General features: G+C 45.5%; 1 protein-coding gene across 3 annotated transcripts in view; it reads right to left on the bottom strand.

Annotated features, from left to right (window-relative positions):
* LOC109889575 (engulfment and cell motility protein 3) overlaps positions 1 to 14,853 on the bottom strand; it is a 32,080-nt gene that overhangs the window by 1,887 nt on the left and 15,340 nt on the right. The window contains exons 8-20 of one of the 3 annotated variants that reach the window (XM_020481110.2): positions 13,162 to 13,313; positions 12,852 to 12,930; positions 12,484 to 12,534; positions 12,159 to 12,281; positions 11,816 to 11,938; positions 11,378 to 11,482; positions 11,119 to 11,227; positions 7,555 to 7,691; positions 1,616 to 1,779; positions 1,017 to 1,129; positions 683 to 787; positions 406 to 485; positions 178 to 258 (exon numbers count right to left, since the gene is read on the bottom strand). In XM_020481110.2, the coding sequence (XP_020336699.1) occupies positions 178 to 258; positions 406 to 485; positions 683 to 787; positions 1,017 to 1,129; positions 1,616 to 1,779; positions 7,555 to 7,691; positions 11,119 to 11,227; positions 11,378 to 11,482; positions 11,816 to 11,938; positions 12,159 to 12,281; positions 12,484 to 12,534; positions 12,852 to 12,930; positions 13,162 to 13,313 (1,422 nt within the window). Of the gene's footprint in view, positions 1 to 177; positions 259 to 405; positions 486 to 682; positions 788 to 1,016; positions 1,130 to 1,615; positions 1,780 to 4,224; positions 4,238 to 4,365; positions 4,572 to 7,554; positions 7,692 to 11,118; positions 11,228 to 11,377; positions 11,483 to 11,815; positions 11,939 to 12,158; positions 12,282 to 12,483; positions 12,535 to 12,851; positions 12,931 to 13,161; positions 13,314 to 14,853 lie in introns of those variants that run through there. The other 2 variants (XM_020481114.2, XM_031823016.1) reach the window with 2 other exon arrangements.

The raw sequence follows: 14,853 nt of genomic DNA, 5'->3' as shown, positions 1-14,853 counted from the left end.
CACACCAAGTTTAATTTAAATAAAGAGGGACGAGAGAGAGCGAGCGATAAAGACCAAGAGAGAAACACAGTGAGAGCGAGAGAGAAAGATGTAGGATTTAACTCTGGGAAAAGAGAGAGAGAGAATTATCTATGTGAATGAGTACAGATACTCCTGTGACATGACATCACTACTCACGTCGGTTCTGGATGAGGCGATAAAGTTGAGGCTGTACTCCTCCACGTCATACGTGACGCTGAACGCCAGTGCCAACACTTCCTGCAGAAGAATGACACAGCACAATGCCGTTTATGGAGGGCCAGGTACATAGTGTGAAAGAGGAAGTCGGGGCGGGGTAGGGCCGAGGGAGTGTTCAGGGGCTGTTGTCGGTAGGGAAAGTGGTGCTGGTGATGATGGTGCACTAACCTTGGTCTGTTTGCCCTTGTGCTCCTTCATGTGAGGGCAGTCTTTCCCCATCAGCAGTGCTTTGATATCTGCCACAGGAACTGCCAGAGAAAAAGAGGAAGAGCAGGTCTACCGGCACCCCTCAGCTTCGTACACAGAGCCAATGACAGAGCGCAATGTCATTTCAGTGTTGAGGCCATAGAATTAGGGGCGACAACACTAATTTAATAGAATCGCTATGGTCAAGGCAGTGTCAAGGCTACAGTGGAAGAGTATATTGCTGTGAGTAATAACTCACTCTTCTCCTGGAGACTCTCGATGGTGGGTGTTTCTGATTCCTCCTCCACGTCGCCAAAGTGCAGGACTTTGTGATTGGGCGATAGGCGACAGTGCCACAACTTATCTGAAATGACCAATAATAAAAAATGTATTTAAAAAAATATATATTTAAAAAAAATCGTCAGCATGGTGTAAGAAAGGCCAGCTATCTCTTCATCTACCGTCCTTCATTAGTCTTCCTATGTTTCACCGTGTCGTGCTGTCCAGCTTCCCCCTATACTTATACCTCTCGAGTTCTAACGCGTATGCTCTTAACCTGTCCACCCCTCTCACAGAGGTGCGAGTGGTCTCACCCTGTCTGCGTCGGCTGCTGATCTTGCGGAAGAGGGTTCCCTGACACAGGCGGTTCAGTCTCTGCTGGCGAATCAGCTCCAACAGCTCTGGCCTCAGACGCTCCTTCAGCTCTCTACAGAGGGAGGGAGGGGGGGGGGGTAGAGAGAGTCACGCCCACCGCAAGTACCATTCAACATGATTCATTTCGATGAGCTTTATTTGCCGTATTAGAAGGTCAGACACTGGAATAGATATGGATCAGATAGGACGAGGACAAGTAGGTAGGATCAGTGCTACTTGGTTGACTGGGAATGGGTAGAATGGGTTGTGGACCTGTGACTGGGAGGGTCACATGACATTACCAAGCTGTTTGGTGACAAACAGGGCAGACGCAGAGGATAGCAACAGCACTGATTCTGATTCCATAGGGGTGAAAAATACTCTGGACCAGAGACAAATGGTACGAATACAGGTGTAAGTATACATACACATACACTAAAATGGGCTGATCCCTGCCCTCTAGGGGTCATTGGAGGAAGTACAGGCTTACGAGGGTTGTGTGTGTGTGTGTCATAGAGAGAGCAAGAAAAAGATTCTGCTGAACAATTTAAGGACTTACAATACAGGCGGGGCGAGGGTCTCTTCTTGGTGCAGCCGCTCCGTCTGGCGTAGTTTGAGGATCTCACTGTAGTTCAGGGCATTCACCTTGTTCTTAAACAGCTCCAGAGACGTGGGCTTACTGGACAGAGTCCTGGTGATCTGTTCACGCACAACCTGCATTACCTACAGATGGACAGAATCAGTCAACATTTGATTATTTAAAGGGAAAACATACCAGCTATGTTATGGCTATAGACATGGTTTCTCTGGTGGGTAAACAAGACAATTCAAAAGCCCTTGGGTGGGTCAAAGCAAAAACATTTGGGAACCACTGAGCTATATTAAAGTATACAATATATCTTAGTGTATGTACTGTATGTTTTCATATATTTCAGTAGCTAGCTATCGTGTGAATGTGGGTTTGAGTTGAGAGAAAGCAGACTGTTCCCGCTCTTTGCTCTGCTGGGCACAGTGACGCTTACAAACTCAGACAAGGCTTGACCTCGGGCCCCCCAAAACATGAGTTCTCAGAGGCGAAGGCCACATGACAAAGCACAGGAAGGAGGAAATACGGTAAGGTGTGTGTGTGAGAGACAGGAAAATCTGGTGTTTCTCTCTAACTGCAGCCACAGTTTCAAAATCCATCACAGAAATCTATGAGAACACACCAAACCAAACTCAAGTCGATCACCCCCCCACTCACTCTTTCCTCCCCTCGGTCTCTCTCTCCCTTTATCTCAGTGTGGCCATACTCAGTGTCTCTCAATGACACTGCACTTGACACCAAGCAGCCGTCGCCATGGGAATGTCATTTGTTTGTGCATCATGGTAACCCCATATTCCCCCCCCCCACACCCCCCTCCAATGTACAGCAGCATCAGTTTGGAGGACTTTAATGAAATGGTGCTGTACGTACAGATGTGTTGGGCACACAATAACCATGACCCATGAAGCAGGCTCAGAATTACAGTATCCATGGAGAGCCCACTATCTATGGAGCAAGAGGTATGGAGCAAACAATGTTCAGCAATTGCGCACTCATCCTCTATGGAGCACGTGGTATCTGCTGTGCATGCCGCACCCATGGAGGCACATAGCGGTATTTGTTCAATCTAAAATAATCCCACCTCAAAAGTTTGAGGTAAATAGAATGCAAAACATAACAAAATACAGGTAACTGCCAAAATAAAAGGAAACACTTGAGCTAATGAGGGAAAGCAGGTGCTTCCACACAGGTGTGGTTCCTGAGTTGATTAAGCCATTAAAACATCCCATCATGCTTAGGGTTATGTATAAAAATGCCCAGTTGCACATTATTTAGGCTACCATGGCTAGAAGAGATCTCAGTGACTTGAGAGAATGGTCTCAACAGAGCATAGGGGGGTTTAAAGGGTGTGAGTGTGTTCCTGTCTCAGATTAATGGACAGCAGGTAGCCTATTGGGGCGGCAGGTAGCCTAGTGGTCGAATCCCCGAACTGACAAGGAAAAAATCTGTCATTCCGCCCCTGAACAAGGCAGTTCCCCGGTAGGCAGTTATTGTAAGTAAGAATTTGTTCTTAACTGACCTTCCTAGTTAAAAAAATATTATTTTTACGTGTTTGTTTAAATGGAGACCGCACCTAGCAGTGGAGGTTTCAGTGAGGAGGCAGACAAAATGGACCCAGTGCAGTGCCCAGGAGTGGCCTTTTATTTGTGGAGAAGAGATACCAAAACTATTGTACACCTATGTACAAACAAAATAAACATGACAATGGACAGAACAGGAAACATAAACAAGGGGTTGACTGAAAATTTATAAAAGGTTGAGCTCAATAAACACCAGGCCTCAATAATACCTGTCAGCAACCTGTCCCTTCTCTGCCAAGACAGGACCGACACAGCTTAAGTATAGTAGCTGGGATACTTCCACATGGACCATACCATTACAACCAATCACAAATGAATGGCATAATTACACAAATTAAATGATCTATCACCATATTCAGGAAATCACATTGGCAATTCTGAAATACACACACTTCAATTAATAGTGCAGAATCCTGCATAAACCAGAAATAAACCCGGGGAACATTCATCTCCCCCTGAGATTTGGACAGCTTGGAATAACCCAACCACACAGGAAAAATTGCGCTTCAGACCACGGACCTGGTTTGCCAACCCTCCTTATGCAGCAGGAAGGAATAATTCACCTCTTCAATCAACGAGGATTAACAGGTATGTTTTTAAAACATTCTGTAGATATTACTAAAAACTGTACAACCAGTGACTCTGCAAAAAAAAAGATTCTATATTAAAAACACAGAATTCGATCATCGGTATCCTACAACACAGCAACTACATTACACCGCGCTTTATAGTATTCGAAGAGCTCTAAACCATACTAATACGTAATAGCCAATGTATTTATCCATGTAGGCAGATAAAAATATATTTACAACAACACATCCAAGGAGAATGGCACTAAAAACTGTAACTAAAATTGAGACATCATATACTTGGAACAAAACAAAGCTTTCAGTGACACCTCCCTCAAAATGCCCCCAGGTATAATCCTGTGTAACAACATTATTCACATACTGTGTAAAGACCACGTAGAAATGACTAATGAATCCAAATAGAGTATCTCACCTCCATGTTGTGTCTTTCAAGTATAACCCAGAGGCCAACAATGTTAGTTCCACAGTCGAGAGAGAGAGAAAGAAAAAAAATGAAATATGAGAGGAGTGAAACAGAGAGGACAACGGATAGAGGGATAAGAGCGAGTATCACCTTTATGGCATCAGCAGTCCAGAGCAGAGATGAGGTTATTTTGTAAACAGACACCCTGATAGTCACTCACACCCCGTCCGCCCCCCCCTCTCCCCTGCCGTCACTCCTCTGCTTTAACCAATAGAAAGAGGAGAACCCCAGTACAGGAGACGTTTACCTCAGCCATAGTGAGGAGCAGCTGTCTCTGTTCCCTCATAACCCAGCAGAGTGTGTGGAGGATGACTGTTATTGGAGGGAAAGTGCGTGATGGGGGGGGGGGGGGGGGGGGGGTCACACACACACAGAGTCCTAGTTGGAGGCACCCAGCTGGCAGCAGCGTGTTGCCAGGAGTGATTAACGGCTGAAAATCGACAGCACAGTTAGGGGTTTATTGGAGGGAAGAGGGAGAGAGAGAAAGAGGAAGAGACAGGGTTTGTGATCGAATGAGTAGAGAGAAACAGAGAGACTGCAACAGAGGTAGAGGAGGAGGAGAGGCTGAGGGACATGGTAGTAAAAGCCAAATATACACAAAGGGTTCTACCTGGAACCAAAAGGGGTTATTCAAAGGGTTCTCCTATGGAGACAGTCGAAGAACCCTTTATGTTCTAGAGGGCACCTGTGTCTCTAAGAGTGTAGAATCTCATTATGGGTTGTTGACAGTGAGGTGTGGAATCTTCTGTGAGACAGGCACGGTGGAGACAGATACCACTCACTCTTCAAGCTGTAAACAAATTCTCTCAGCACCAGTACTCTGCATTCATCCCCTTAACATTTCTCATCAGACTTAACAAGTATCTGACTTGAGGATGAACAAATCTAAAAAGGAGATAAGAAATACCAATAGGGAGATGCCTTTGCTTTGTACCCCCCCCCCCCCCTCTCTCCTCTCTCTCTCTCTCTTTTTAACATGGCTGACCACTGTGGCTGACCACTGTCCATCTCTCCATTGTCAGTGTCCAGAGGTTTTTCTCTTGTGTAATTACTGCTGATGGAACCAATTGATTGTGAAGGACCTTTCTCCCTCGCTCTGATTCTGCTATGGAGTGGGATTCTCTTTGTGCTTCTAATGCCCAATTGTCCCTGCTCCACGGGATTGTGGGAGGCAGCAGAGGGCGCAACACAATGACAGGGCCTGCTGGCTGGACACTCGCTCCAAACCAAAAGGTCAAAAGGTTAAGGGTTTATGACCAGAAAGCATTTTGTAAAACATGGGCCTGTTGTGTGGTTTTGGTGTTAATGAATAGTTCTGTCTGATCGAGTCCACTGTAGTTAACATTGGAATGGAAATAGCCTGGATTGGGCCCATCCAGCCGTCTTTCCTACATTACCCTAGCACGGTATCTATACATTTAGATAGGTCAGCCAGTCGATATTCCATTGTGGTAGCCATTCTGGATGACTAATCGATGTCCCGTTCTAACGATTACAACTGACTAATTATACCCCAGCTGGTTGCCTCCCACAGCCCTCTATAGATTAAACTCTGTGTTTCCTACTCTGTGTGGCTGTGGCAGATGGATGGTATTATCCTGCATACGATGCTTGCTCACAGGACACAGAGAACATACGATGTTGGCAGACAGGACACAGAGAACTTATTGTTTTCGGTGTAGCGCATGCAGGTAAATGCCATTCCGCTCCGGATGCCACGGAGTGCTTTGAAGTTAGATTTTCTAAATTAGATTACCACTTTCCCGCTCCACAGTTGGCAATGTAAACAAATAGACCATCTTTTAGATGATACACTGCAACACGCTTGGACATGATATACAACATACACTATATATACACACACAAAAGTATATGAACACCCCTTCAAATGAGTGGATTTGGCTATTTCAGCCACACCCAATGCTGACAGGTGTATAATTATTATTATTTTTTTTAAATCGAGCACGCAGCCATGCAATCTCCATAGGAAAAACGTTGGCAGTAGAATGGCCTTACTGAAGAGCTCAGTGACTTTCAACGTGGCACCGTCATAGGATGCCACCCAACAAGTCAGTTCGTAAAATTCCTGCCCTGCTTCAGCTTCCCTGGTCAACTGTAAGTGCTGCTATTGTGAAGTGGAAATGTCTAGGAGCCAAGTGGTAGGCCACACAAGCTCACAGAATGGGACTGCCTAGTGCTGAAGCTTGTAGCTAGTAAAAATCGTCTGTCCTCGGTTGCAACACTCACTAGCGAGTTCCAAACTGCCTCTAAAAACAACGTCAGCACAAGTTGGGAGCTTCATAAAATGGGTTTCCATGGCCGAGCAGCCACACACAAGCCTAAGATCCCTGTGTGCAATACCAAGCATCGGCTAGAGTGGTGTAAAGCTCGCTGCCATTGGACTCTGGAGCAGTGGAAACGTGTTCTCACCAATGAAGAATGACACTTCATCATCTGGCAGTCCGACGGATGAATCTGGGTTTGGGTGATGGCAGGAGAACGCTACCTGCCCCAATGCATAGTGCCAACTGTAAGTGGAGGAGGAATAATGGCCTTGGGCTGTTTTTCATGGTTTGGGCTTGACCCCTTAGTTCCAGTGAAGGGAAATCCTAACCATACAGCATACAATGACATTCTTGACAATTCTGTGCTTCCAACTTTGTGGCAACAGTTTGGGGAAAGTCCTTTTCCTGTTTCAGCATGACAATGCCCCTGCGGACAAAGCAAGGTCCATACAGAAATGGTTTGTCAAGATCGGTGTGGAAGAACTTGACAGTTTGGCACAGAGCCCTGACCTCAACCCCATCGAACACCTTTGGGATGAATTGGAACTCCGACTGCGAGCCAGGCCTAACATCAGTGCCCGACCTCACTAATGCTCTTGTGGTTGAACGGAAGCAAGTCCCTGCAGCAATGTTCCAACATCTAGTGGAAAGCCTTCCCAGAAGAGTGGAGGCTGTCATAGCAGCAAAGGGGGGGACCAACTCCATATTAATGGACATTATTTTGGAGTGAGATGTTTGACAAGCAGGTTTCCACATACCTTTGGTCCGGTAATATACCTGCTATCTACTTGTAGACATGCTCCCTGTACCCTTCAACTACTTTGTTTCAAATGGCAAGAGGCTGTTTCTTGTACTTGTACATTAAAGTACAGTGTGGGAAAAGGGTGAGATATAGGGTGAGAGTGAGACAGATGTGATGCTGAGACATGGGGTGGGAGTGAGACATGGAGAAAGAGGGAGCTATATGGTGACATTGCAGTGTGGGTTGTGTTACCTTGTCAAAGTCCTCCTGCGTGGCTCTCATCTCCTTCCAGGTCTTATTGAGCAGCTGGATGCAGATGCAGAAGAGCTCGTCCAGCAGCTGGTCCTGAGCGAAGAAGATGGGGTGGTAGTCTGAACCTGTTTCTGAGGCTAGTGGTGGGTGAGTGAGTGAGTGAGTGAGTGAGTGAGTGAGTGAGTGAGTGAGTGAGTGAGTGAGTGAGTGAGTGAGTGAGTGAGTGAGTGAGTGAGTGAGTGAGTGAGTGAGTGAGTGAGAGAGAGAGGAGCAGATGAGCTCTCACATTTTTTCAGCATGTTTTTACAAAATATAGATTTAGAAAAACTTGGATTTTTCAGCAAGGACATATACAGGATACTACCCTCCACAACAAATCAGAACTCTAAACCCACAACCTGATTTTGGATTCATACTACCAAAGATTCTTATTTCCAAGCTATACAGCAAATGCTCTGGCAAACAAACAACAGAAACCTGAAAACACCATCCAACTTGGAACGGAGTAATGTTTAATCTGAAGCTACATTTAAAGCAAAGAAGAAAAATACATTAGAATTATATATTTTTCTTTATAAGGACTGAATGCTAAGATAAAGCCTTAGCTAGGACAGAACATATCTGAATGCAACTTCAATTTGCACTGAGGTGTGAAGTGAGCTCAACAATGGCAGGAGAGTATCACAGCCTACCCCACCCAAATGCAGAGGCATCTGAAGCCCCCTCCCGCTGTTCAGAGTTCCTTACAATGCAGTACACTCTGGATGTTAAAAGAATAAGCTCCTTATGGAAAATCAAGAGACACCCTTTGCTGACTTTTATAAAAATGGGTACATAAGCAACTTAATATTCCACACAGACCATCCCCTGGCATGGTGCAGTGCTATATTAACCAGACCATCCCCTGGCATGGTGCAGTGCTATATTAACCAGACCATCCCCTGGCATGGTGCAGTGCTATATTAACCAGACCATCCCCTGGCATGGTGCAGTGCTATATTAACCAGACCATCCCCTGGCATGGCGCAGTGCTATATTAACCAGACCATCCCCTGGCATGGTGCAGTGCTATATTAACCAGACCATCCCCTGGCATGGTGCAGTGCTATATTAACCAGACCATCCCCTGGCATGGTGCAGTGCTATATTAACCAGACCATCCCCTGGCATGGTGCAGTGCTATATTAACCAGACCATCCCCTGGCATGGCGCAGTGCTATATTAACCAGACCATCCCCTGGCATGGTGCAGTGCTATATTAACCAGACCATCCCCTGGCATGGTGCAGTGCTATATTAACCAGACCATCCCCTGGCATGGTGCAGTGCTATATTAACCAGACCATCCCCTGGCATGGTGCAGAGCTACATTAACACACTATCCCTTTGTTAAGGGGGGGGGGGGTGTTAGCGATGGGTGGAAAGTCAGGATATTAGACATCGAGGACTCGGAGTCAGCCAACATCAACCTGTACAAGTCTGGAACTGTAATGGTACAGGGCAATCCCAAACAGTTTCAGCTGGACTTTCACATAATCAAAGAGGTAGCTCAGCAGGATAAGCTCTCTCTTGAGAAAGATATCCCCACCCTGAGAGTGTCAGACCAGACCTCTTCATTATTCAACCCCACAGATGAGCAACCCCAAGAGGAATGTCAAACCTCCCAGCACACACTCCAGTCAGCACAACAAAAAAATAGTCCAGCTCAACAACACCCCCTCAACCAGACACAGAGAGCTGGAGGTGGAGAGAAACATATCGACACTGGACTGTGGTGAGACAACATCAACAGGAGAAGAAGAGCAGGAGCAGGAGAAGAACAGAGCACTAGAGGAGAAGGTGAGTGTGCTCAAGGAGAAGGTGAGAACGATGACATGTGACAGAGAACAACCCATTAGAGAGCTGGCCACCCCCACAAAGAAGCCAGCAGAACAGCCCACCTCAGACCCTGACAAAAGTCTGGACACCACAGCAGAACAGTCCACCCCAGACCATAGCCTCGACATCCCAGTAAGACAGACAAATGAAGAACCCCAAGCCCAGGGGATCCCACATCCCACCCGCTCTGAGCACCCCCCCCCCCCCCCTCCACCACAGATCGTACTCCTTATGGACTCAAACAGGACACATATACAAGAAAATGTACTTTTTCCCCAAACACAGTGTCTAAACTCTGGTGTCCAAACACCCAACGCACCCTAGACCTTCTGTCCAACAAGGTTCTCCTAGCCACATAATAATACACACAGGCACAAATGAGAACACAGGAGAAAAGGGTGGCCACAGCACTAAAGGCAGTAATTTAAAAAGCTTCTTCTACCTTCCCCAAAGCACAAGTGGTTAACTCCACCCTGCTACCATGAAAATACTTCCACCTTGCTACCATACAGCGGGTAAACGCAAATATTTCCTGTTGACTGTGCCTCAAAAGTAAATGTACACCTGGCCCAGCCTTTACGACCAGGTCCACCTATACAAGGCAGCAGTGCAAACCTTTGTCCATACCCTAAAGGACATCGCCCTCAACTGCAGCCCCAACACCTCCCCCCTGACCTACATCCAGACCAGCGAGACACCTCCCCCCTGACCTACATCCAGACCAGCGAGACACCTCCCCCCTGACCTACATCCAGACCAGCGAGACACCTCCCCCTGACCTACATCCAGAACACAGAACAGAGCAATACTCAATCATGAGGCATCAAAGCTAAAGGAACTGAATAATATAAAGAAATGCTATAAATGGAATGAAAGTAGTGTGGGAACCTACCAAAAAACAATTAGGCATCAACAAATTCAATCCCTTTTAGACAACTTCCTGGACAAAACGTTTCACTATAATGGTGAAGGTGTAAACTTGGCAGTAGAAAACCTAAACAGTCTATTTGACCACTCAGCCTCCCTATCAAATCTAAACATTTCAAACAGAAAACTGAAGAAAATGAACAACAATGACAAATGGTTTGATGAAGAATGCAAAAACCTAAGAAAGAAATTGAGAAACCTATCCAACCAAAAACATAGAGACCCAGAAAACCTGAGTCTACGCCTTCACTATGGTGAATCACTAAAACAATACAGATATACACTACGTGAAAAGATGGAACAGCACGTCAGAAATCAGCTCAATGTAATTGAAGAATCCATAGACTAACCACTTCTGGGAAAATTGGAAGACACTAAACAGACAACACGAATAGTTATCTATCCAGACGTATGGGTAAACCACTTCTCCAATCTTTTTAGCCTTATAACAGAGAACAAACAGCAAAAACAAAAACTATTAAAGACTACCAGAACCCACTGTATTCTCCAATTACATTGAATGAACTACAACTGCCTGTGGTGTAGATGGTATCCTCAATGAAATAATAAAATATACAGACCACAACTTCCAATTGGCTATACTTAAACTCCTTAACGTCATCCTTAGCTCTGGCATCTTCCCCAATATTTAGAACCAAGGACTGATCGCCCCAATCCACAAAAGTGGAGACAAATTTGACCCCAATAACTACAGTGGGATATGCGTCAACACCACATGTACTAGCTCAGGTTGACTTACGGGGCTCTCCGATGCTTAGGATCTCACACAGGATGAGAGTCAGCTGGATGCTGCTGCGGGCGAATGGACACTCGTGCTTATCCTCCCTACTGCTGTTCTCCAGAACAAACTAAGAGACAGAAACAGAGAAGGGAGAGAAAGTGTCATGAAGATGACATACCTACCTAACCTGCACCCTAACAAAAGACCCATGTTAGTCCCTTTAACTCCCTCCCACACCCTCCGTTCCCTTGATTTCTCTTTCCCTCCCTATTGTCACCCTGCTGTAGGCATCGGGGTAGCGGGAGGCAAAGTGGGCCATGGTGTCTAGGGCCAGCAGGCCTGGAGGGGCCCGGAGCAAGTCCTGACCTGGGTTACTGTTGTTCTGGAGAGGGAGAGAGGACAGAACAGGGATAAGAACACACACACGGTGTATGGTGGGAGACAATGAAGAACGGTATAGATAAGAATAAGACTCGGACAAGTTTAGCAACTGTGAATTATTAATAGTAAGTGATAAGAGTGGAATCACAACGTCTGATAGCGGGGCAATTATATCAACCAGCAACGGTTGGTATAGATGAGAATACGACTCAGTTGAAAGCGACAGCTTATTGTTGACAGTAAGTGATAGACGAGGTGAGTGAAGAGACACAGAGGCCCAGTGAGTGGGACCGAATGAGGTGGTGGTAAGTGGAATCTCATGGAGTAGACTCACAGAGAAGCCCAGCTTCTTGAACTCCTTGGCGCAGAGAGAGCGTCGTCGCTCATGACTCAAGCTGTTCTCACTCTCCGTCTCAAAGGCCGCCTGCCGCAGGCCATGTAGAATCTCCCTCTGGTCCTGGAGGAGGAAGGGGGAGGACAAGGATGGGGTCGATAACAGTAGAGGGAGACAAAGAGGTAATGAGAAGGAGTATATGTGTGTATATATGTGTGTGTATATATATGTGTGTGTATATATATATATGTGTATATTCAGCACTTCTCATTAAACTCCTCTCTCCTGGAGTGGGTTAGAGACAGTGGTTTGCTGTGGTTGGGGGTGGGGTCATCTAACTCACCTGGTTGTAGGAGTCCAGGGGCATCCTCATGCGAGACTCCAGGTGGTTCAAAGTGACAGACTGGAGGACGTACAGGTAATGGGCCATCTCATCCCCCACGGAGGCAGAACTATGGATGATGTTCTGTGGGTCACAACAAACCACGAGGAACAGGTTCAAAACAGAGCGGTATTTACTATGGATAAAATGACTGAAAGGAGGCAAAATAATAATAATAATTCTGCTATAACGACAATTGTATTTCCTCCAATTTGATATTCGAAAGGGAGCAATGACAGTCAGGTATCATTGCACCTCAATCTAGGAACATTCAAAATGGCTTTACCTTATAGATATACTGTCGAAGATTTTTCTTCCCTAGGAAGACAAACAGCTCCTGAAAAGCAATACTTTATGTTATTACCTGATAATTACCACTAGTACCGTCAGTTATTAATAATGAAATGCAGTGACACTACTTTCCCCACAAGGAGGCAGTAAAAGCTACTCGGTCACAAATCAGGTCAGGGGGAGGGACACAGCAGGTCTTTGCCCCAGCTGCAGTGACATAATGGTCACATAAATCAGTCTAAAACCCTTTGTTTTGAACAGACTCACTCAGCCTGGTTAAACGGATTAAAGTGACTTGCACCTCACTCTGGAAACCAGGGCAGGCAATGGGGAAAGAAAAGAGAGAGAGATACCATGTTGTACCTGTCTGTCTGCATGTCCAGCTGTCTGTAGCAGAGCCATGAGGAGGGCCATGGCTTTGGTTTGAATCTGCTGGTTTGTCCTGGAATAAAGATAGTATGGGTGGGCGTATGAGTGTTGTTTCGACGATGAGTAGACTTCAGACACTGGGCAAGCTTAAAATTGCATGTTTCAGAGCTAGATTTAACTGTAAAATGATTTGGAGATGGGGTCTCTATGTTTGTAAGCATTTACAGTATAAGCGCGCTCATTCATTGGAGGAACTGCACGTTGTTCGTTGCCACCATGCTACCCATGGACGACACACACTTACACCTGCAGTTGTGAGAGCAGTCTCTCTAGAGTGACTTCCTGCTTGACCTGCTGGAAGAGGCTGCTGCTGCTCAGCACCATGCTCTCCAGGATGGCCAGGGACACCTGCTGGATGGACGCATCCAGCACCGTGGCATTGACGAAGCTGGCAATCTGAAAGGTACGATGAGTCAGACACCGGGTGAGATAGATACAGGAGGAGTAGCGTGGGAAAGAAATGGGATAACATGGGAATGGAATCGGTTGAAACTATGCATGATGACTAGTGGTCACCAGAGCTCCTACAGACATTTCTTCATGGTCAAAGATTACACACATGAATATTATGGGTCCAGTTGTCCAGACACAGATTAAGTCTAGTCCTGGCTTTAAATATCACTCTCAGATGATTATATCTGAAAGACCCTTTTAGTCCAGTACTGGGCTTAATCTATGTATTGGAAACCGAACCTAAATGTATTGTCTAATTCCTTACACATACATACAGTGGGGCAAAAAAGTATTTAGTCAGCCACCAATTGTGCAAGTTCTCCCACTTAAAAAGATGAGAGGCCTGTAATTTTCATCATAGGTACACTTCAACTATGACAGACAAAACAAAATCCAGAAAATCACATTGTAGGATTTTTAATGAATGTATTTGCAAATTCTGGTGGAAAATAAGTATTTGGTCAATAACAAAAGTTTCTCAATAATTTTATATACCCTTTGTTGGCAATGACAGAGGTCAAACGTTTTCTGTAAGTCTTCACAAGGTTTTCACACACTGTTGCTGGCATTTTGGCCCATTCCTCCATGCAGATATCCTCTAGAGCAGTGATGTTTTGGGGCTGTTGCTGGGCAACACTGACTTTCAACTCCCTCCAAAGATTTTCTATGGAGTTGAGATCTAGAGACTGGCTAGGCCACTCCAGGACCTTGAAATGCTTCTTACGAAGCCACTCCTACGTTGCCCGGGCAGTGTGTTTGGGATCATTGTCATGCTGAAAGACCCAGCCACGTTTCATCTTCAATGCCCTTGCTGATGGTAGGCTTTGTTACTTTGGTCCCAGCTCTCTGCAGGTCATTCACTAGGTCCCCCCCTGCCCCCGTGTGGCAAAAGCTCACTGTTCTTGTGATCATTTTGACCCCACGGGGTGAGATCTTGCGTGGAGCCCCGAGGGAGATTATCAGTGGTCTTGTATGTCTTCCATTTCCTAATAATTGCTCCCACAGCTGATTTCTTAAAACCAATTGCAGATTCAGTCTTCCCAGCCTGGTGCATTTCTACAATTTTGTTTCTGGTGTCCTTTGACAGCTCTTTGGTCTTGGCCATAGTAGAGTTTGGAGTGTGACTGTTTGAGGTTGTGGACAGGTGTCTTTTATACTGATAACAAGTTCAAACAGGTTCCATTAATACAGGTAACGAGTGGAGGACAGAGGAGCCTCTTAAAGAAGAAGTTACAGGTCTTTGAGAGCCAGAAATCTTGCTTGTTTGTAGGTGACCAAATACTTATTTTTCACCATAATTTGCAAATAAATTCATAAAAAATCCTACAATGTGATTTTATGGATTTCTTTAATCCTAATTTTGTCTGTCATAGTTGAAGTGTACCTATGATGAACATTACAGGCCTCATCTTTTTAAGTGGGAGAACTTGCACAATTGGTGGCTGACTAAATACTTTTTTGCCCCACTGTATGTATGTATGTA

Source organism: Oncorhynchus kisutch, linkage group LG4 (assembly GCF_002021735.2).
Source record: "Oncorhynchus kisutch isolate 150728-3 linkage group LG4, Okis_V2, whole genome shotgun sequence".
Taxonomy (NCBI): Eukaryota; Metazoa; Chordata; class Actinopteri; order Salmoniformes; family Salmonidae; genus Oncorhynchus; species Oncorhynchus kisutch.
The sequence above is the reverse complement of the archived record's forward strand: the minus strand, read 5'-3'. Positions and strand labels throughout refer to the sequence as shown.